Source organism: Medicago truncatula, chromosome 5, assembly GCF_003473485.1.
Source record: "Medicago truncatula cultivar Jemalong A17 chromosome 5, MtrunA17r5.0-ANR, whole genome shotgun sequence".
Taxonomy (NCBI): domain Eukaryota; kingdom Viridiplantae; phylum Streptophyta; class Magnoliopsida; order Fabales; family Fabaceae; genus Medicago; species Medicago truncatula.
In genome coordinates this window covers 7,206,625-7,231,206 of record NC_053046.1, presented here as the reverse complement: position 1 = coordinate 7,231,206, position 24,582 = coordinate 7,206,625, and the positions used below count along the sequence as shown (strand labels likewise).

At 30.3% G+C, this 24,582-nt stretch overlaps 1 protein-coding gene across 1 annotated transcript; it reads right to left on the bottom strand.

The window, feature by feature from the left end:
* Nucleotides 1–1,682: 1,682 nt before the first annotated feature.
* Nucleotides 1,683–6,112, bottom strand: LOC11405854 (seven transmembrane protein 1). Its single transcript, XM_003611849.4, has 11 exons — nucleotides 5,809–6,112; nucleotides 5,690–5,732; nucleotides 4,646–4,672; nucleotides 3,279–3,377; nucleotides 3,076–3,185; nucleotides 2,823–2,985; nucleotides 2,599–2,703; nucleotides 2,394–2,486; nucleotides 2,264–2,284; nucleotides 2,087–2,145; nucleotides 1,683–1,984 (listed from the first exon to the last, which is right to left on the bottom strand). The coding sequence occupies exons 1-11, from the start codon at nucleotides 6,030–6,032 to the stop codon at nucleotides 1,786–1,788; spliced, it is 1,143 nt and encodes a 380-aa protein (XP_003611897.1). The 5' UTR covers nucleotides 6,033–6,112; the 3' UTR covers nucleotides 1,683–1,785.
* Nucleotides 6,113–24,582: the final 18,470 nt, after the last annotated feature.

Here is a 24,582-nt window from a genome sequence, read left to right as displayed (position 1 = left end):
AGATATTCAACTTATGTATAATATATATAGGATATGAGGTTGGAATATTAGATACCCCATTTATTTATTTTAATAGATGAACTTATAGTCATTTATCTATTTGACAAAATAAAATTGTTTGGCTTTATCTTTATCATTGAGTTAAGCTATATGGTAAAAAATAAAAATGTGACATTAGCTTGATGGTTGTAGCTATTAGTTACCTGAGAATTAAAAATAAAATAAAAAATACACATAAGTGGTCTTTTCATAATTTGCTCCTGCTAATTTTGAGACATCGCATTCATTTTGATTTTTAACAAAAACTGCACGTATTAAATCTCCTCTTTTTTTTAGAGGAATATCTCCTCACTGATGTATGACATCATCTTTAATTTGATATTAACAAAGAGAGCAACTCTTCAATAGACACAAACTTTAATAAAAAATATTTGGGCAAATACACAATTAAAAAAATTTAACAGATAAATAAATTAATCATATCATCTTTTACTTTTATCTTTTAATTTTTCTCATCAATGTACGTGTGCCTAAGTACTTTTTATTTATGCATATGATTAAGAAAGACTTTCTCTAACAATATATGAGACACTCGAAAAAGTATTGTGTGATCATAAGATTTAGACAAAACTTTTAAGCATACATTAAAAAAAATAGAAAGATAGAACAAAAAAGATCGAAATGATATATTATCCTACAATAATTAAATTATGTGTAATTTTATGTGAGTGTGTTTAAACACTATATAATTAAAGAACCATCCAAGTATTTATTTCATTTAACTTTAAACATTTCTTAGAAGAAAAAAAAGTCAATCACTGTCGGTTTGTGACTCAACCTATCTATCTGGTTTGTTTTTTATTCCATTTTCATACATTGTTAACAATATTAATTGACAAAACTTGCTTTACTTTTAATGAATAGATAAATTTGCTGGAGTTTTACATAAATTATGCAAAATCATATATCAATTTTATTTTTAGCCTATTTTTATTCATAAATGCAGTTTGTTGTTATTATGCAGTTTGGTGAGGTTGGTGAGTAATATCCACAGGAGAGGATAGTTAGTTTCTCTTCTATTTTTTTCATGTCGACAAACAAAAATTGGAAAAAGTGGAGGCAACAGCGACATGACCAGCCAGATAAAGTCTACAAGTGTTTGTAGATAGATACAAGATATACATCACTAAGCCACTGAAGCCTCATCGTTGGTCCCATGATTTTTTTGGCAAAGTTCTATCTCTATGTACAATTGTACACTCATGCATACGTGTGACAAATTCATCATCAATCTCCTTTTTTAAGGACAAGATTTTCACTTCAGTTTGTAGATCTTAGCATCCACTTGGTTAGTCAGTTGATTTTGGTTTAGAACGTTAGAGTGTGTTAACTCGATTCTTAGTATCAATTTTGTTGGGTTAGTTTGTCTTCTTCATTTGTTTTTTTGTTGTTGTAGATATTATTAAATTATTAAATATACAGTTTATAGAATCACAAGTTAACGGTTCATGGTACACTAATTGAAATTGATAACTTTGATTGATATATCACATCTATGTTAACGACATGGTTTTAGTTTACCTTTTGATTAGATAGTTTCCCCTAACAATAAGGTATAATTAAGAACCATGAACGGTTCAAATTTCATAAACTTGATATAAATTTGATTGCTAGTTATCATGTAGTCCACATAATACTACACCAAGACTCAACCACTAATAGCTGAATGTTAGTAGAATAATATAATATTTGTTAAAATAAAAAATAATGTTACAACTCCACAAATCAAGAAACAATAGTTTTTCTGGCTTCTTTGTAGTCTTGATAATTACCATAGTCACTTGATGTTGTTGTCTTTCGATGGTATCTGTAATTGATGTACTGCAATATTATAAATAAGTCCAATGCAACACAAACTATGGCATCCAGCAACCATGGCATATTAGCTTTGATGCTTTCCCATTCTGTAGTTCTTACAAGAATACTGCACAAACAATTCAATGAGTTAGATTTATTTTTTGAAGTATAGTCTTCTCAGATTAATAAGAAAGATATGTGCATGATAAAGTGAGTATAAACTATGTACCTTCCCACATAAGTGGCATTAGCAATCAGTGCAAAGATGAACATGAAAGGATTTAAACCCTACATGACGAAGAGAGAAAGCATATAATTAGAGTCAATATAGATAATATGTGGATTTGTGAATTCTAATTTATAATATGAAACGAGAAATTATTCAATGATTAAGATTAAATGTTACCTCAACACTCCCTCTTTTGATCTGGCCCAATAATCGTGTTGCAAGAACATTGATCAGTTAGAATAACATACGAAAAAAGTAGAATACAAGTATACAACTATGGAAGGAAAAGAAAAAGTTTTACACGTACATTTAACCATATTTGAGGTATCCGACCACCGGTATAGATAGCAGCCATGAGCCATCCCAACCATTGACCCAATGCACTGTGTGTTACATGTTCCTGTGATGAGTTCTAGTTAGTAGCAGTAAGCAAATGCAATTATGCAAATTGAAAGTAAGTAATCAAACACTGAGGAAATGATTATACGATTAGGAGTGTGTGAATAACATACCTGGGAGAGTAGTTTTCTTCCACTTAGTGCTATGTATCCGACTTTCAAAGCATTACTCTGATGGGGCAAGTTAATTGATGCTGCTAGAAACGTTCCATAGCTTCCCTGAATCAGAAATATAGAAGTGTAACTCAATCGTATATAAACCTATACTCTGGAGTGTCACTGTGATTTCATCAAACTAATTGTTATTCCAGACAGACACTTAAGGATGACTCACTCACCGCAGAACGAGGGATTTGTCTAGGCTGTGTTGCAGGAACCGAATGCGCCTCATCATCAGAAGATGAATCTTCGTTCAATCCCATTGCCGAAGGTCCACTCTTAGCAACTCTCATGTAAGTACGAGATGGTGGAGTAACATTACCAGCCAATGATCTTGCTGATCTGTTGACTCAATCAATTAATTCAAAACTCATCAGTTCAGAAGATTGCTTAATCTACTAATTAACAATTTAATTAAAGATGAGTACTTACCCATAGTAGTATTCTGGTTTAGGTATTGCTCTGTGTCTACCACTTCTTATTGGAATCCCTAACTCAAATCTTTCTTTTGGTTTCAAAGGTTTTTTCTCTTCTTCATAAGTCTATTATTATAACATAACAATAATAATATAAGATAATAAGAATAATGTATCATTATATTTTCCTTCTTCTCAGATTTGATTTAAAGAAAGAACCTCTTCAATGTTGATCTTTTGACGACGCTTGCACCATTTATAGATGTAGTCATAATAGAAGCTTTGCACTACTAATACGATCGTTGTGATTGTGTAAAGCTGTTAATAATCACAATAACATAGCATGCCATTAATGTAAGTTAAGGTTGAAGTTATGAATAATGAATATTTTAACATAATTTGAATGATTAATAGATGCTTAAAAATCAGTGGTTAAATTGTGCTAAAGTGATATTTAATGAGCTGCAACACTTTGTTATTATATTCATTAGGCTTAATTGCACTTTTGGACTCTTATCTTTCCAAAAGTTGCGGTTATGGACCCCTAACTAATTTAAATACAAAACAGCCCCCTATGTTTTGATTCTTTGGCAGTTTTGGACCCCAAGGCAAAAAAAAATAAAAAAATTGACACGTGGCACCTCATTTAGGGTGCCACGTCAGCGTTGACCGAGTCAACAATGGACTGGGGGTCCAAAACTGCCAAAGAATCAAAACATAGGGGGCTGTTTTGTATTTAAATTAATTAAGGGTCCATAACCGCAACTTTTGAAAAAATAGGGGTCCAAAAGTGCAATTAAGCCTATTCATTAACCATGTAAGTTACTACTCAACATAATTAGTCACATATTCGATTCGACTTTGTTAACCATCTACTAGTTTGTTGTTGGAATTTCATGTCCAATTTGTCTCAAAATAACACAACTCTAATTCAATCAATTTTTTTTATTTGATTGAATGTGTATATATATGAAAAAATTATCTTGTGTTTTTTATCGTAAAAATAACATTTCCCTTAATTTTTCTCGGAAATAAATGCATGAACGTCTCATGGGTTTTGGCCGGCCCTACTCAATAGTAATATTCATGATTCCATCGGTGAGGTCTGTCTCATTTTATGGTGGGCCAACAATACTCTTTTCTTCAACCAAATCTTCAAATATTTTGGTTTGTTCAAAGTTGCTCAATTGACACTTAAATTTTACTCCGAGTCGAATTGTAATTTTCGATTGACTGTTTTGGTGTGTAAAATTTGATCGAAACATAACTTTCAATCAATTTTTCTTAGTCGAGGGAGCAATTTTAAGGTTCATATTGAGCAACCATCTTATTTGTTTTGCTTTTTGATAAAGCAATACACTCCCTTGGCAGGCTTGGTCCCTATTTTAATTGAAGTTGCTCATTGTAGAGAAATCAGATCCTAATTTGTAACAGTAATTAGAAATCAGTGTATCATAATATGTATTTCAAGATATTATTATTTTAATAAAAATATATGTAAGCATTTTTTGTGAGCAAACTATATATAGAGAGCTAATACAGCAGAAGAAGAAACAAAGAAGAGAAATAATACATATTTTAATTACCAGAGCTGTGTAGTATTGGGTTGGCAACTGCACTTCCAGCCATCCAAAAAGCACAAAGAAAAACATAATACCAAGACCATAAAAAAAGTAAGTCAGTAATCGCAATAATCTTATGTGCATGCATGTGTTAAAAAGAGAATATTAGAGAGACCAGGAAAATATAAATAAATATTCACAGGTGTAGAAAGATACGAAATTCTACACTCTTCTTACCATTTCAATTTAATTGAACTACTATTATATATTCAGAGATTTTAATTAAAATCTTGTTCAGTGCTGAACTGTACGAAAATTAAATAAATAAATGATACATATAATCCGTATTATAAATCGGATGTACTAGTTATTCAATGAGTCACCAGTTATGAAGTATGGATACGGACACGTCGACAGAGCTAATAATTTAAATAAATCACATAATTCAGTGTAATTACAAGTGTCGGTATTGAATACAATACGTATTCATACCTAATCCGAGAAGTGTCCGTGCTTCATAGGTCACCAAATAGTTTACGAAAATTAAACTTTTTGTAGACCGTACGTAAAAACTTAATTCAGCTCACAATTTTGATTTTACTATCTCTCAAGAATGTTTTTTTAACGATATCTCTCAAAAATGTTGATCTTACAAGATTGTACCCTTTCATCCTGTTTTCAGATTGAAACAGAGTGTGAGTTTTGATGCTATTTGTCACTTCGTCTGTGACCAAAAAAACATCATAGACCCACAAATATTTTCTATCATAACTCAGCAAATATTCTGATTAAGAACAAGAAAGTGAGACATCAATCAGGGTCAAACTCACAACTATTTCTTAGAAAAGGGACCAAAGTCTAAATAAAAAATTTATTTCAGAACAAAATGGGACTCAATCCTCAAACATAACTCAGAAAACAGAACAAGACACAGCCAAACAAGCATTTTAGGTGAAAATTTGATGTATCTAGACTAAGTTTTTTAACCATATACATCAAATTTTCAACTACGTTTCGCATATATATTATTTGGGGAGTATATGCTACAGAAAAATGAGAATGACATACCGTAGCTGGTTCTAGAAGACAACCGACCAGATTGAATATGTCTCTGCAACAAAATTAAGAACAGTAGAATTAAATAAAGAAAATTATTAATTTTAATAAAATGACATAAATTTACTAACCCAGCAACCCAAGTAAGAAGAAAGACAATAGAAACACCATGGCTAGACTTAGCACGAAAATTAGTGATAATTTGAGGAATTTCAGCAACACCCCAACAAATTAAACTGATGAATCCAAAAGTGAATGAAATGTTATCATTAACATTGCAGAGACAGTCACTGAAGTAGTTTTGAACCCAACCCACACAGGGTTTGTTTTCCTTCACACAATATGAGGTCTGCATCGATAATAACTCTTTTTTTTAGCTTATGGTTTTGTTTTTCAGCTGAAGAAGAGGTTTAAGGTGGTGGTTTTTAAAGGGGTGTGGGTTTGGGAAATTACAAAACAGACCGCCATTGTGAGTGAATCATGTAATGTCCTTTTCGTGTATGTTGTCCTTTTGTGTGATTAAAGTTAGCAAAAGGAATTGATTAAAAAAAAAAACAAAAACTTTTTTACTGAAATAAGTTTCCCGTTAATTGCTCCATCTGATCATATTTATAAACTATTTTTCTTTTTTCAGATTCATTAATAAACTGATGTATCAAGACTATATATAATTCATATACATCAATTATTTAATGAATTCAAAAAATGAAAAGTTGCTTATAAATATGATTGGAGGGAATATAATTAATGTTTTTCTTGTGCCAAATGGAATTCACCAAAAGAAAATTAGCATTACGTGTCTTTTTTGGTGGTGTCTGAGATTTGAATCACATACCTTACATATATTATTCATCGTCCTTATCAAATGAGTTAAGCTCACGAGGACTAGCATTATGTGTCTTAATAAACCTTATGAGTTTCACCAATTTCTCTACTACAATCTTTTATTATTAATAACAATTTACTCTCTCTGTCCCAGAATGATTTAACTATTTTGATTATATACATTAGGGTTAATATGTCTTTATTTCTTGTAATTTGGGCGAGTTCCGGTTTACCTCCTATAAAATAAAAAGTTTAGATTCCAACCCTGTAATTTGAAGATTCTTTTAAAATAGACCTTGTAATTTGAAGATTCTTTCGTTTAGACCCTGAGGCCATCTGACTGTGCAAACATGATGACGTGGCACACTGAGTCAGATTTTTGGATGATGCGGCGTGCTAACTATATAATTAATTTTATTTTTAATTTTTTTAATTATACAATTAGCGTGCCACATAATCAGATATGCACAGTCAGTGCGCCACTTAGCATGCCACATCAGCATTTTGTCCAGTAAAATGGCCTCAGGGTCTAAAACGAAAGAATATTAAATTACAAGGTTGGAATCTAAACTTTTTTTTTTTTTACAGAAAACTCGTCCAAATTACAGGAGGGTAAAGACATATTAACCATATACATTATTCACCTAAAGACAAATGTCAAATATTCATATTAATATTAATATGTAAAGATATGATATTTGATATGTTTTACGTATCAAATATGATAGTAGATATATAACTGAAGGAGTATATAGAACCTACATGATTCGACGGAGTTTACGTAAATTTTAATTAATAAAAGAAAAACTATTGAAGAGTGTATTCTTTACATTTCTAAAAAATATTTTTTGTTTAAAATTTAAATCAAATATATTTGACTTTCTGAATTCATTTTTCTTATGTTTAGTTAGAAATATTATAGAACAAAAACCAAATTCATGTGGAGTCTACATAACAACCATATCACATGCATTGAGCCAATATTATCCTTCTTATTATATAATTACTGAAGGTAACCTTATGTTTTTTTTTCTTCTTTTGGGTTAGGGATTCGAACCCCAGACCTTACATATATTATGCATTACTCCGACTAACTGAGTTAAGTTCAAAAGGATAAGGTAACACTATGCTGTTCTAAAGTTTTACCGCGTATGGTGTAACATTTAATCATTTAAATTAATTTTATCTTTAAGTAATATTTTTAAGAAAACTCTATAGTATAAAAAAAAAAATCTATTATATATTGAAGGTCTTTTCTATTTTACCTTTTGATGAATTTGGGGTAATTTACCCTATCAAAGAAAAATTCATTTTTTTCATCTTTATTTGAGTTACTATTTTCATATCAAGAACATTAAACTTTTTCATATTCTTCATTCAACATGTGATCTTCATCTCTTTCGTTCCAGAACCGCATCATAGTTGTTATTAGATGTAAATTATTCTCAATTCATCATTATTGGGTAATGCATGACTCACTGCTGGGTTTTTTCTTACAATCAACTACCATTTTCATCTCAAGAACATCAAACTTCTTTTCTTCTTCATTGAATATGTGATCTCCATCTTTTTCATTCTAAAATTGAATCATATTTATCATTAACGGTAAATTACCCCGAATTCAACAAGAGGTAAAAATACTTTTGAACCATTATTGAACGGTTCAGCCAAAAAGTAAAAATACTATTGAATGCTTTTATGAATAAGGGTGAGATCTTTCACCAATAGTCATCCTTAGAATAGATTTTGCTATCAGGTGTGTCGCATATTCCCTCGTGCGATGCTCCGAGTCTTGAACCCTTGTGAGTCTATTTAATGCATATTCCAAATTGCATTATTAAAATGTATGAAGAAAGTTGATTTTTCCAAAAGTCAAGAATCCATGCACTCACTGCATGTCCCAAAATTGGCAATGATCATGTGACACATGAACACATGAAAGAAGATGATCTTCAAATCAAATGTTGACATTTTACCAAATTTCAGAAAATTCTATTGCATAAACTATGTTTTATTTGAAAAAGCTATAAATTGATCTTTTGTTTAAAACGTTAATTTTTTTTTCCTAGTTCCTTAGTGGAAAATTTAAATGGACGGAAGGTGTCAATAGAGTGTTGACATTATTGTACTATAACAATATTTTCCTACTATTTTATTTACGGTTTTAGTAGAAAATTCTTAAGAGAAAGTATAGTTGTACTTAATAAAGGCCCTGATTGCAATAATGGAGAAACATTATTTAGACAAAAAATATATGTTGTTAATTTGATTATCTGAGTGCAAAACAACTACTACTAGTATATAAGAATATTTTGGAACAGCTATAAAAGAAAAAGTGATGCAATCATGCAAGTAAACTAACAAAAACAAAAGCCTATTTCAAAAAAATTTGGAGCTTCTCTCATGTCAACATTAAGAGCATAATAATCTTTACAATTGGATTTGATTTATAATGTATTAAAATTCAGTTCAATCATATATGTGATGCAGTATTGTTGGTACAATCTTTGATGTCAGGGCATTGATGTATAATATACAAAAGATCCCTTTCACTTTACAGTACCATATTATGAGAGTGTAACTGAGTTCCAACAAGAAGTTTAATGGCATGATGTGAATATTCTTGAGCATCTTGTGTATCATTGTGAGTGGGAAAATCCTCTACAGAAAATAGCTCTGGTGAATATTCGCAGCATTCACAAGATATACTCAAAAAAATCACTGCTGAAAAGTAAAATTAGCATAAAAATTATTGTCACGAAACGATAATAGTTGTCAAATTTGTAAAAGTAATATTTTTTGGTGAAATAATATTACTAGTTTTCATTAATATTATTCCAAAAAAGGTTACTTCTAATTTTCAATGTAGTTTTAATTGAATTTTTTCAATTGTACCATCCAATGAATGATATATGCATAATTATTAAGTTACTATTATTTTTAATTTCACATTTGTGATAATCCTCTAAAAAAATATTTATGATAATGAACTATAAAGGAATATACTTGAGTTGACCACTTAAAAAAAAAAAAAAAAAAAAAAGTCCCGTGACTTGAAGAAGTACAATGTACAAGTGTGCATCAATGAATGAATGAGTTATGCATCTATGAAGTATGAACCATTCCATTATAGTGACCAAGTTCAATGAAAGGACGAAAAGACAAAAATTGAGGAATGTTTGAATTGAAAAAATGTTAATTTCCTTCTTTCGATTGTTATATCTCTTTAATTTTTTTTTTTTTGGTCAAGTTATAACTCTTTACTTCAATAATTTTAATTTATATTTTTTAGTGGACGCTTGTAATTTAATAATTTATGTACAAAGAAGTTAATTTATTTTTTTTTTGTCAAAAAAGAAGAAGAATGATTTTTTAATTTTCGTATTTCATAATTTTCAATAAGAGAAATAGAATAAAAGTAATTTTTTTAGTATTACTTAAACAACCAAAAAATTATAAACCATCAAATGTCCCGGGGTATAAAAGTACCTTCTAACATTTTACTGAAAATTTATATGTGTAGCAATATTTAATATTCATAATTCTTTTTCCACAATGCATTGCAACCACCAAAAATAGATATATACGTATAATGTTCTTAAAAAGGAGGCCAAGATATTTACTAGTAACAATACCAAGGACAGCTTGAACACGAAGAGTATTAGCAAAATCTTTGTCTGTCTAACATTTTTCCGTCAAAAAAAATTATGATTATTGGAACTTAATTGTTTTGCCAAATGCCGCTTCATAGTTTTCTATAGCATTCTTCATCACCTTAACTTCCTTGTCGTTGGTGCTCAAGAACAAAAAACAATAATCTACAAAAAGAAGATGAGAAATGACAAGGGTGTTCTTGAAAATATTGTTACCATGAATGCCATCTCATGCTTCTTCTTGTCTAATAAGAGTTGATAGAACTTCAACTACATAACCATTAACAATAATAGAAAAACTCATAATAGAATAATCAATTGATTGGAGACTCACAACCTTATACGAGGTTTTGTAGAAAGTTGTAGTTAAAGTTCTTGCGAATAGATTGAAGAATGTTCTTGACAAATGTATTTCAAATAATTAATCTTCTTTTGTCTCTGGTAGATCTATTTTCTTCTATAATGCCATGGCGACAATGGATGTTGTGTTTTTTTTTCTAAGACAAAACTTGAGTTAGCAAAGGAGATTTTGCTTTTAAGCTCGGTATCAATAAGGCCTATGAACACATTATTTTGGATTATATGTTTTACATTTTGGCAAAGGTGGGTTTTTTCCGCAAAAGTGTATCAAACTGGATCATATTGTGTGTAGAGACGGTTGACTACTCATTACTTATTAATGGTAGCATAATGGGTCCTATTATCCTTGATAGATGCTTAAGGCAAGGTGATTCTTTGTCTCCCTATCTTTTTATTATTAGCGTTGAGGGTCGTTTGGGTCTTACTCCCTTCGGTCACATTTATAAACAACTTTTATTTTTTTAGATTCATTAAATAATTGATGTATCTAAAACATAATATAATCTAGATACATCACTTATTTAATGAATCTGAAAAAGGAAAAATTGCTTATAAACAACCTTCTATTCTTTGGAGCAACAATGAGACTTCGGTGATGAAACATATTCTTTCCATTTATGAGACAACTTTAGGACAAACGATTAGTTTGCAATAATAAAATTTTTATTGTAGCATAAACGTTCTTCAAAATAATTAAGACTATGAGGCCAACATTCTGGGAGTGAGACAAGTTCTAGATCCTTTTATGACTGGTGAAAGATAAAATTGGGAAAAAGATTAATTCTTGGAGAAATAGACGCCTCTCCCTAAGTTTGGAATCAAAATGTTGAAACAAGTCAGTTGGTGCGTGATTAAGCTAACAATTCTCTCTCAAATTGAGGAACGCGCAAGAAGAACGCAACAGAAGTTCGGCTATGCAAGCAACAACGATATGGTCTATGCCGTCCGTCGCCAGATTATTATAAATGCAATATTGATGCATCCTTTTCTACTATGCTCAACAAAGTTGACATTGGTATTTGTATAAAGGATGATCAATAGTCATTTTGTGCTTACAAAAAGTGAGTGGTTCTTGCCAATTTTTTAAATGGATATAGGTGAAGCCATAGGGCTTTTGAATGCTCTAAATTTGATGAAATATGGTAGGGTTAATAGTGAATTTCACCTTCCAATTTAAATCTATTCATATTTGGCTATTTTGGATTTGATTATCCTTCATTTTGCTAAAGGGGATCTGACTGACCCTAATTTCGGCTATTTGTCATACAAAATTGATTTTAAAAGTATTGAAACTGACCTTAGACCATCCATAACACAACACCTTAAATTAAGTGCTTAAATTGAATTCATATGTCCACATCACTCATTTTACCGTAATACTCCTTAAACAAAATTATTAAATAGGTCCCACAAATAATTTTATATCAATGACATTTCAACAAAATTTATTATTTTATTAAAATTTATTAAAGGAACCCATGAAAAATGAAGAGAGAGATGATGTTTCTATAGCCACTCATGTACTCAGCATTGTGAATGGTCTTAGAATATAGAAACATACATCAAAACGTTACCGCCACGTTTTAAGCTAGTTACAAAACAATGATTTAAACAACGTTACATCAAAAACCTACGTACACATCCGAAACAATTTTAATTGCATTCGAAATCAATTTAAGAGGCCTTTCTTTCTTTTTTTGGTAGAAGTTTAAGAGGCCTTTCCAAATCACCTTACAAAGTCTTTTCAATTTTTCTACGGTAGTGATTTATTAAACAATTTGAAATATGAACGAGTGCTTCAGGACATTGATTAAGGAATTTAAATGATAATTTTTAAAATATGTGTATTCAATACATTGGAATTTGAAGTGTTTAACTTTTTTAACGAATAATTTTTAAATTTAGGATACTTAAAAAGTGTCTGGGAGGACTTGTTAACAAGACCCTTAAATAATAATATATTTTTGTTAATAAAATACTAATTATATTAATGAATTAGATCAAACATATAAAGCTAAATTGCATTCTTGGTCACTTAACTATTTAGGTAGTATCGCTTTGGTCCCTTAATTAAAATTCGATTTATTTTGGTCTTTTAACTTCTTTATGTTACACATTTTGGTCCTTTCCGTTAGTTTTAATTCAAAAACGTTAGGTTTTCTTCATTTTCTTCTGGGATTCTTGTTGTTGAATGTTTATGGAGATGATATGAAGATGAAAAAGAGAAGAAGAAGATGATGAAAACCTAACGTTTTTGAATTAAAACTAACGGAAAGGATCAAAATGTGTAACAGAGAGAAGTTAAGGGACCAAAATAAATCGAATTTTAATCAAGGGACCAAAACGATAGTACCTAAATATTTAAGGGACCAAAAATGCAATTATGTCAAGATATAATAAAAGAATTGGACCTACACTCGAAGAAGAAATGAGAGGGCTGTTTGTAAATTTGGTATTCATTTGAAGGTGAGAAGGTGGCACAATTTTTTAGGCTAAATTATATTAAGGTCCTTTAAGTTTGAGGTTTGCAACAACTTTAAGTTATTTTGGTTGCACATAAGTCATTTAAGTTTGTAAACGTTTTAAATTTAGTCATTCTGTTAATTAAACGTTACAAAAATAATGATGTGACAGTTAGATGTGTGATGTGACATGTATCCTCATCAGACATCTTAGAACATAAAACAATGCAAGGAAATTCATCCTTGCAATCATGCTTCTCATTTTCATTCTTTATGAATCTCAAATCGAAGTCGTTATACACAAAATAATTGATAACAGCTTCCTTGAACTATTCCTTTGATGAAAATTTACATCATAATGTCCATCGTTTACAAATCTTACCGCCATATCTTACACTTAATTGTCACATCATCGTTTTTGTAATGTTTGGTTAACATAAGAACTAAATTGAAAACGTTTACAAACTTAAAGGACTTATGTGTGACCAAAATAACTTAAATGACGTATTTATTACAAACCTCAAACATAAAGGATCCCCGATGTAATTTAGCAATTTTTTTACTGTAGAAGTTGACCCGGGTAGGAACGAGTTCGAATTTAGTATTTTATTTTATTAAAACAAAAACTAGTGAAGGACTAATGAAATTTATTAAGAGGGGGATATTTTGACTCCAAGAAGAGTAAGTCTATTAACTTACTCCAAATCTTAATATTTAACTCTAATATCAATTAATGGTTTAGATTGATTCATAATAATTGATATGATAGACTTTAATTTTATTCTCTATTGTAGTTAAACATTCATCACCATAAAACAATTAATGATTTTAATTGATTTTTTTTTCATTCACCTCCTTGGTATACGTGACTCAAAAATTGTTATTCAATTATGTTTTTTTTTTTTTTTCTTTTACACATATAATTTTTATATGTTTGTCATGCCTTTCTTTTCTCTTACAAGCACTCCATCTTTTATTATTGAATTACCAACAAAAAAAAAACAATTATTTAAAAATTTAACAATATTATATTTTTCCTTGCTGTGTTTATTTTTTGTGTATAAAAAAAAAAAGGGACAAGAATAAAAAATCAACCAATTATCCTTAAAAAAAAACCAATTATCCTTAAAAAAAACAACCAATTAAATTGCATTAATTGTTTTGCCATTTTGAGATGATGAGTGTTAACTCCAATAGAAAAGAAAATTAAAGCTTATTGTATCACTTATTATTAATCAATCTAAACCATTAGCTAATTATAGAATTAAAGGCTAAGATTTGGAGTAAGTAGACAACTTACTCTTGGAGTCAAAATATCTCCCCTCATTAAAAAAAAAAAAAAAAAAATTCTACGGTGAAGTCATAAAAATGACTTTTTTGGTGAAGTTAACATTGTAACATAAAAAATGCAACGAGTAACACCCTACCGTTTGTACATTGACATCAAAAGTTCAGTCCTCTAGTATCATCAATTCATCAGATTAACAAGACTACACTTAATCTAATTTTATCCTACCTTGTTATAAACGTAACACCTCACAAAGTGTAACACTTAAGACTATCACATAATATTTTCAACTCTGTTTGCATGTTAAAGATTCCAACGATAAAATAGTACATGTAAGTTCAAGATGTTGCAAGTATTACTAGATGAATTATTATTGATCATTAATCAGTAATCAACAATTTAAAAATGAATCAAACATTAAAATAAAAATTAACTTTTTAAAAAAAGTCAGTTTCTTAACTGCAACGTAGAATTTCCCAAAAAAGAAAAATTAGGTTTATTAATTTATAAATAAAATTATCCCTACGACTATCAATTGAGTTGTGTTTTCAAAACAATCTATCATTTGTATCCATCTTTGTTAAAAGTGAATAGAAAGTAAAAGATAAACGAAACAAATCCATACTCGTTAAGAACAAGAGATAGGGCTTAGGGTGTGTTTGGTTTGCAAAACAACAAGTACTGGACAGAACAGTACAATACAAGACGGAACAGCACGGGACAAATATTTTATGGCATTGAGTAATTTTTTGTTTTATACGATTTTTGAGGAACAAAATGCTATTTTGGTATTTTAGACAACTTGTACGTGAGACAAAAAGTTGTGCTGTGGTTTGGTGAGGGACAAAAATATGAGTTTTGGTTCTGTCTCTTGCATCCAGTTTGTCCCGTACCTGAAACAGTTTTACAAATCAAACACTGGACAACTAAAGTTGTTCTGTTCTGTCCTTCATTTTTTAGCAAATCAAATGCACCCTAAGTTTCAGTTTAGGATAAGAGAAAGCCACGTTTACAGCTGCATACAAGCATATTGATCCACAAAGCTAGCCACGAAAGGGACAAAATAATCGGCGACGATGCGTTACAATTTGGTGACTACGACACCTTGATATTAAGTTTCTATTTTCATCTTTATCCTTTATTATTGCAAGCACAAAAAACCACTACGACTCTCCTCAAGATTTTAAACAAACATGACGATGCCAACTAGAATACACAAGCAAATTTAGTGTTGTGAATTACTCGTTTATTTTCTTATACAAGTAAGTCATGAATGAATAGATTAGTATAACACACCTTTTCTTGTTGCATTGTTGGCTTGTTTGTGATGACATGTTGTAGTCATGATAACTCAGTCTTATCATCAATTTTGTCGCAAGTTAGTGGCACAGTATCATGGGGTGTGGGGACAAAACATTGTTTTTTTCTCTGCTAATGTTAACGTTAAGTTAACTTCACTGGCTAGTCGCCGCATCTTGGCTTCTATATTTTTCTTGTCTGTATTTTCAATATTTAATTGATCATTATGCAATATTTCCAATATATATTGTAGAATAATCTCAAAAGAGATTAATTTTAGTGTATATCATGTAATTGTTTTTACACATATCGGTTTAATCAAAGTCTTATATTATGGACTAACCAGTTACCAAAAAAATATTATGGACTAACCCTTGACCGACTCAAAGCCTAGTCTTTCATCATTTAACAACACATTAACAAAGTGAAATCAGTACAAATAATTCAACAATCTCAGTTAAGGAGACGACAGTTCGTAACGTTCTAACGACTTGAAGTGTATCCCAACGGCGACCAGATCAATATATTAAAGGGTGTCGTTTGTAACAATCTCTCCATCATTTTTCTAACAACTCTTTTCGGATGCCTATATATATATATATGTCCTTTTACAGCAATACAAGGTACAACTTCTTTTCCACTAAAAACCTCTGCCTCCTTTGCTCTCTTACTAACTTAAACATCAAAGTACTTGTGAGTACCACTCTCTCACATTCAAGCTCGACGGATCGTTGTTCTAGTCCGACCAAACTTTGAGTCTATTATCAATTCACACGTTTTAATGATTTGTCCCCAGTGACGTTGCCAAGACCCTGGATCAGGGGGACGTGTGCTTGGTGCTACGGCGGCAAAAATTAATTTTGAATGAATTGATTTTGTGTAATTGGTTCTTATTAGAAGTTAGTTGAATGTAAAATGGTTTATATTTAAATATATTTAGATTAAAGTGAATTGAACAATAAATTCAAGGCTAAAAGCTTAACTAGAATAAATTCTACAACAAAATTAATTATACTTTTAACTAAAAATAAATAAATTAATTTTATTTAAAACATCCAAACATGTTTGATAAAAATGACACGTAACAAACTAAGTGATTGATCTCAAGTGATTGGTGAACTTCGTTCACTACAAGAAATTTAGCATTTTGCGACACGTACTTTGCGACCCTTACCTTAAAACTGCCTCAAATGTACATTTGCGACGGTTTCTGCAACACTTGAGCCCAACAGCCGCAAGTTTTTTAGAAAAAATTACGACCCTTTACCAAACCGCCGCAGCTTTTGTGTTATATCACACGTTTTTCTCCCAATTTACTCACTCCCCCCATTTTCAATCTCGCGCTTCCCAATTTCACTCTCTCGGTTCCCAATTTCAAACCCTAAAACCTCCAATTTCAATTTCTCTCAATCTCAAAATCTTCATCTCACCCTAAATCTCTTTCATTTCCTCTCACCCTCAATCTTTGAAACCCTAAAAAGCAATTTCCTTTCTCACACCCTCCGTTCTCCACCAGCCACGCCGCCGTGCTTCTCCGCCAACCACACTGCCGAGCTTCAATCTTGTTCAACCGATCACCTTTCTCAAATCCTTTACTCGTCTCTGCAAACCTTTCATTCTAGGGTTCTCACTTTCGTTTCCTTCTATTCGTCATGATCCATCTGAGAACTGCGGTTAGCATTTCAATAAGCTTCAACTTTTAATTTTTCTTATTAGGTTTCTGCTAAAATTGCTCTACTTTACAATTTTTATACTGGGTTTCTGCTTAATAGTGCTCAAGTACATATTTGTCTTACTGGATCGATGCTTATTATTGCAATACTTTTCATTTTTATTGCTGGGTTTATGTTTAACTTTTAGGTTTTTTTTGTTGGGTCTTTGCTTAATAATGTTTAAGTGTAAAACTATGATGTGCATTTAATCTTGTACTGTTCCTTGAATGAATCTTTGTTTGTACATGAATATGTGTTGTGATTCTTCTAAGTTCTAACTTTATTTTTGTACTAATTTTGCTCTGTTAATTGAATCATGGCAAATGGGTTAAGTTATGAGAAAGAAGGGTTATGTGCAAATGGGTTCTGTTAATATGCTTATTTTGTTCTGTTAATTGAATCATGGCAAATAGGTTCTGTCATTGGGTTTCTCACTTCTTAGTTCTGTTAATTGATCATGGCATGTGTGTCAATCTGCAAGTTGCAACTTTAATCATTTGCCTTTTAATTTTGTTAATTGATCTTTGAACTCTATTAATTCATCACTATTGTGTATTATCTGTTTGTTTCAGCTATTGATTGCCAAGGGTGCTAGTCTGACTGCTGAGAATGCAAATGGGTATGTATAAATACGTAGTATTTGTTAAGTTTGATGTGTGATACTGATAAATTTACCTTATTGACAGTTTGGCATGTTAAAGATATAAACATTTTGATCTATTTAGATCATAGGAAATTGAACAACCTTTACCCCTTGTTTTTAACTTGCTACGAGACTCACTATCTGTCGTATTGGAACTATGTACAATTTAATAAGTTTATGTATGGCACTTTGTTGTACTTGCATGAAGCAAACAAAGTTTTTTATTGTCTCAAGCACTATGTATCTTAGAAGGATTTCCAATTGTTTTGTGTACTCTATTGATTTTGTTTTGAAGATGGACTCCCTTGATGATTGCTTGTTCATGGCATAGAATCAATAACCTTTAATTTTGATATTGGTTGACAGCAGCTTTGGTCTTTATGGGAAAAACCATGTGAAAAATTGTTTTCATAGAAATTAACATCATTTGATTTTAATAATGACATTTATTTCCATGAATTTATTGACTCTGCTCTGATTTCTAGTCAACTAGCAGCCAGCAGGTGGATTTAACTGATTATACTTTGAATGCGGTGACAAGCATGATTATCAAAGAGTTCCAAATAAAATTCTACGATGCCAGGAAAAATTTACTCTAATTTATGTTTGTAGGTTGTTTGTCATGTGATTATGTGCATATTTGTTTGAGTTAGAGATTTTGAAAATGGTTTTTGCCAATACTATGGTGTGGAGAGATCCCTAGCTCAAAAGCAAACAAACTATTTGTTGCTAACTAGAGGAGTTTAATCTTTTTAAGGTTCATTAATTACATATTTAATTTCAGAGTGTCAAGCTTCATTGAAAGTGCTTCGATATTTTCATTTCATTTATAGTTTAAAATTAGGTTATATTTGTTCAAATCAACCTATTAGATTATCAAGTTTTTAAGTGAATGAAAGCAGACACACTTATAATATTTTAATGCGCTTATGTTGACAATAATGAGTGAACTTGGTACATAATTTTATCTATACTTGACTTGATCAAAGCTACTTTACTCTGCTTCAAATTTTATGTATTCCAAAGGTTATTATTATTGATCTTTCCCTCTTCTTGCTTATGTTGTTATCAATCCATAACAGAGAATGTGGTTGGAGGAAAAGTGAATTAGCACCTATATGCTTATATCCATGTGCAGTTTGTTTGGAAAGGAAATGTATGGTCGCTGTAGAAGGTAGAACACCGTTTTAAATCATAAGCTTTGAATATTTCAGCTTCATCATATTTAATCTCCTTTTTAAATATATTTCAACTATGTTTTTGCCTAAATTGTCTCGTAGCACATTTTAATTCTGTCAAACTCACCACGAATCCAAACATACTTTTGCCTTTTAATCAAATTGTTCAATTCTATAAGTTTTCTTGTTGCTGCACTTATTTATTATAATTCATTCAACTTCATATTTCTTGCTATTCTAATTGAGTTTCTTTGCCGGCTGTAGTGGTCATTGTCGCAGCTACTCTTTTATTTATTTTTTAAGTTGCTATCTGATAACAGGTTCGGTTCTGCACTGTAATTCCTCATGAGTTTGGATTTAATAAAATGCATAAGCTCTCTCTGTTTAATTTATCTCGTGCACATATAGATATTTATTTAAATTAATAATATCTCTAAATTTCTTAAAGTATAATTGTAATTTTCTTATTCTTGTTGGCATAAAGTATAACTGTAATTTTCTTATTCTGGTTGGCATATGGTTTTCATACGAGGAGTTTTATTTTATACGCTTTCATTTGTGACTATTCTACAATTTTAGTATTGACAGCTTCTTGTTGTCCCTGATAGGCCAATTTCCTTCACAAATGTTCCTAGTTTTACTAGAAATAGAATTGAAAATAGTTTTTACCTGTGTTTGTTTAACTAGTGACATTATTTTCACTTCTACTTGAGTAAAGGTTGAATCTCTTTCCAACGTGAGGTTGCCACAAAGCTATTGAAAGACGATGCAGAAATGGAGGTACACCCTTGTTTGATGATTTCCTTCTGTCTTACAGTACAGAATTTATCTTTTATTTGGGATTTGACTGTAGTTAGATTTAAATTTAAACTTGTTAGGGCTGGAACTATATAGGCAATTCGAAGTAGGAATGTGAAAGTGAATGAGTAGTAGGCCCCTGCTACCTGCATGTAGATGAATGTTTTGAATTTTTTTATTAACAAGCCAGCAATTTGACTTATGATTGTTCACTAAAAAAGGGTTATAAAAGCTGCTATTAGATATTGGGGATTTCATTATAATTGATTATTTTGCTTGTTATGCTAATTGTGATGACTTGCAATGTCTTGATGCTTCATCAAACCTGAACTGATTATTAAAAGTCAATATTATAGAAGGAAGTTGTTGGATATTGTTTTTTGAAGGACAAGTTGTTGGATATTTGATGAATAAAGTTAGCATAAAGTAATTATGTAAGCTCTTTTGGAGATGAATATTATTTTTATGAAGATTTATAAATGTTTTGCACAAGTGTATAACTGTGATGTGAATGTGTTTGTGTGTAACTATATATGTAAGCCCTTTTGAGATTAACTAGGTTCACATGTGTGTGTGTGTTTGACTGCTATCTAATGCTTTAGTTTACTTTAAACTGTGATGGGTTGAAATATTGCCAGACTAATTTGCAAAAATGCTCACCCCTTTTATGATTAAAGATTTACAAGGTTGTGGAATTCCCTCTATCCTTGTTTATGACCATATTTTATAATTCACTTTTTTGTCTTGATATTCGGCTTTGGAATTGTTAAATAAAAATACAATTTGTTTAATGAATTGATATTCAATAAAGTCATTGGATGTTGTATGTCAAACTACCTAATTACATTGAAGATGTCTTAAGGTGGATGACCATACAATGTCCAGTAAAGAACTTGGTAGCATTATGTCAAACTAAATCAAAATACTTTTTTTTACAAAATGGTTAACCATTGTGGTATGTACATGTTACAGGTTAAGAATGTACTTATTCCAAATGATGAACCTCAAAAACTAGTAGGCAAGTAGCCAAGTCTCTAACAATAATCCTCTAGGTATGTCACTTGAACCTTTTGTTCTAGATTTTGAGAGTCTTTGAGATCAACTTCATCAAAAATATTTACTTAGTTATAATATTAATGTCAAATGATTAACTGTTAGATTAAGCTTCCTTTGTTTTTGCTTACAATATTAGATATGTTTTAGAAATTTCAGAGTTGTGATTTAAATGCACGCATGTCAGGAGCATGGCTAAAATTTGGCCTTACACCATGACAACATACGCTTATTCTAATTTATAAAGAATTTTAGAACAATAAGAGGAAATTAAGTCTGACAGCATACAAATGTATCTAATCATATTCTAATTCATAGATTTTCAAACTGTCAGGGATCTACTTGGGATTGGGCGAGCATGCTTTGAGATGTTGAGGCCCTTGGGTTATAGTCTTTTGGCAGAAATTGCACATCATGTTTGGCAAAATCTGTTTCAATCACATGAATGCTATTCCATAGTGGTTATTTTTGACAAATATATCATAAAGTAATTATAGTTTAATTGCACAATAAGTTACAATCATGACTTGCGTGAAATTATTGATTATTTTCATGTTAGGAACTCAAGAAACCTTATTGTATCACTTGTTTGTATTTTATGTAAATGTAAAAATTATTTTAGTTATATATATATTTTTTTTCAGTAAAAAGTTATATTAAAAATTCAGGAAAAAACTGATTTTTTTTTTAATAAACTCAACAAATTGCGACAGTTCTAAACTGTTGCAATGAACTTTTTATTAATAAATATTATTCATTGCGACCCTTGCAAACTGTCGCAGTTCCTATTTTTTTTGTAAAAAAATGTCTTTTGCGACGGTTTAAACCGTCGCAATAGCTTCTGCGACTGTTGGTACGACCCTTCCTTGAACTGTCGCAAAAGACAGTTGCGACCCCAACATCCGCGTCTGTTGGGGAACCGTCGCAAATGTACATTTGCGACCCTTCTAACCGTCGCAATCAGCCATTTTAAAGGTCGCAAAATGCAAATTTTCTTGTAGTGGTTTAAGGAACGAATTGTTCGGGAGAGCCCGTCTTTGATTTCTGAGTAAAATAATTTTTTGTCAGATATTATTTACATCCTAGTCGAACTCTAGATTATGACCCATTCTCCTAAAAATTAGAAGGTTAACAGTAAAGAAAGAATTGGACCGTAACATTAATCTATAAAACAAATAATTGCATGGCATGAGTTTGGCTTAGTGGCTAATTTCGCTATTTTATGTTATACTATTTTCATCATAATATAAAATAGGGTTAATTAAGTTTTTAGTCCCTATAAATATTTAGAATTTTGCTTTTAGTCCTATAAAATAAAATCACACTTTTTAGTCCTTATAAAATTTTCCATCAACATTTTTAGTCCTTATAAAATTTTTCATAAGCATTTTTAGTCCCTATAAAATTTTTCCATCAGCATTTTTAGTCCCTAAAATGCTTAAGGAAAATATCACAGGGACTAAAAAGTGTGATTTTATTTTGTAGGGACTAAAAACAAAACTGTGAATATTTATAGGGACTAAAAACTTAATTAACCCTATAAAATATGTGCTCAATCAAGCTTTATAGGTCTAGAGCATAGAGCTTGACATAATGGTTCGCTTACAACCTAGCTTAATCCCATGTTTCCTCCTCCTCATCCCGTGTGAGTGACCACTCATATATAAACAACGAGAACTTAAATTTTAAACACCCATTAATTTATAATATTTATTCAACACCTCATTTTTCTCTCAATATTTCTTTCTCTTTCTATCACATCATTCTCTTTCTTTTTCTCTCAAGATGTGGATTAGATTTAAGTTTCTACAAATAATTTTCCATAAAATAATTATAGATACTCTGATTTCATTTTAGCCTTGGTCATACTAAATTGAAAAGTCTATTTATATTGCCTCATTCAACTTTGAACATTGAATATCACAACAAAATTTTAGATAAGAGTTGGCTATGGAATAAGAATTCCAAAAAAAAAAAAAACACCTTCATTAGAACCCATTCCACAATCTCTACATGGCAGAAATTGCGAGTCCGGTAAATTCTAAAATTATTTGACACTATAAATACTTCGTCCGAGCTTTATTAAAAGAAACAAAAATCTCAATTTATGAAAACTGAGGAAACATCTTGAAAATAGTTTTATTTTTTATGTTCAATTGATTTAATTTAATACTTATTGAGAATGATTCACAATTACTGATAAGTGGATATGGTCGATTGAGCGGAGGAAGAAGACAAACTTTGGGTCAGGCTCAAATCAAATTTTATTGTGGGGGGTCGAGTAGGGGGTGAGAGGGGAAGAATCCCTGTCAGATATGGTTCAACGATAACGCTTTAATATGAAATATACAATACATTTTTTTTTTGGTTCAATATAATATACAATGCATTTTAATTCTTAATATTTCATTAACGAAATTGCAGTTGCTCTGCGGTCAAAGACACATGTCAAAATTGTCTGAACATAATTATCGAACATTGAGTGTTCATTTTTGCGTTACATTTATTATTTCTTTATTTATTCTTTTTAACTTAGTTGTTGTTCTTACAAGTTAGATTACTTATTATATTTAAGTAATTTTCCTTTTTTCTTACACGGGGTAGAATACCATAATTTTAAATGTTAGAAACTGTACAAAAAAATTGAAGAACCAAATTTCTGTTTAAGCCCTTTTTTCTTTTCTTTCTACAAATGAGTTTTTTTTCTTTTCTTTCTACAAGTTTTTTTTGGCGGTGCTCTACAAGTGAGTTTAACTTATATAAATCAATTTGAATGATTGAATTAAAATCATATAAATTGAATCAAAATATAATTCATAATTGTATATTTCTTAAAAAAAAACAAAAACTAAATTAGTTTTAATAACAATATAAAATTGTATGTTGGTGGTTGTAAACTAAAATATATATTTTTTATCTTTTTTATAATATAGCGACATTTCTTTATTTTTAATTTAATTATATGAAATCAAACAAAGAGAGAGTGGAAACATAACAACCCCCCCTCTCTCTCTATATATATATATATATCATGCCAAATAATACATCAAATGAATTAATGTTTTTTGCAACCCATATACTATATAATCAGGTAAGCCATTAAATTGGTTTTAAGACATTATTTAATTTTTATATTAAATGTCATCCAATGAAAACGTTGTTGTTTGTTTCATTCGGTGTACGTGAAATATTATTGTTGTATGTTAAAATAACTAATTTCGTTGTAACAAAAAAAAAAAAAACTAATTTCGCTTGTAGTTACTACCTAAATTTAGGTAACTTTCACGACATGAGGTCAAGAGTTGTTGGATTTTTCTATTTATAACTTTTGTTTAGCACGAGACACTCATATAGCCAGAGTATCCAAAATAAATTTAACTGACTAGAAGAATATATAATCATTTCCTTATACTTCTACTTCTCCAATATAAACAAAAAAAAACATTTCTATTTCTCATCTGTCTCTTTTTTCTTTCAATCATTCGAAGTTTATTAAGAATATTTATAATATATTATGGTATACAAGAGTCCCAATATCATCAGATGGAATTTTGTTTTGGCCATTGTGATTACCATATTTTTCACTTCAAAATTTAGTTTTGCAAAACAATCCAAGTTAATGGGATTGAAAATG

Coding starts and splice junctions, on each gene's coding strand:
- LOC11405854 (XM_003611849.4), bottom strand. CDS start 6,032: ATGCAGACCTCATATTGTGTGAAGGAAAACAAACCCTGTGTGGGTTGG. Junction 4,673..5,689: donor GTCTTCTAGAACCAGCTACG/GTATGTCATTCT, acceptor CTGGAAGTGCAG/TTGCCAACCCAATACTACAC. Junction 1,985..2,086: donor AATGCCACTTATGTGGGAAG/GTACATAGTTTA, acceptor TTGTTTGTGCAG/TATTCTTGTAAGAACTACAG.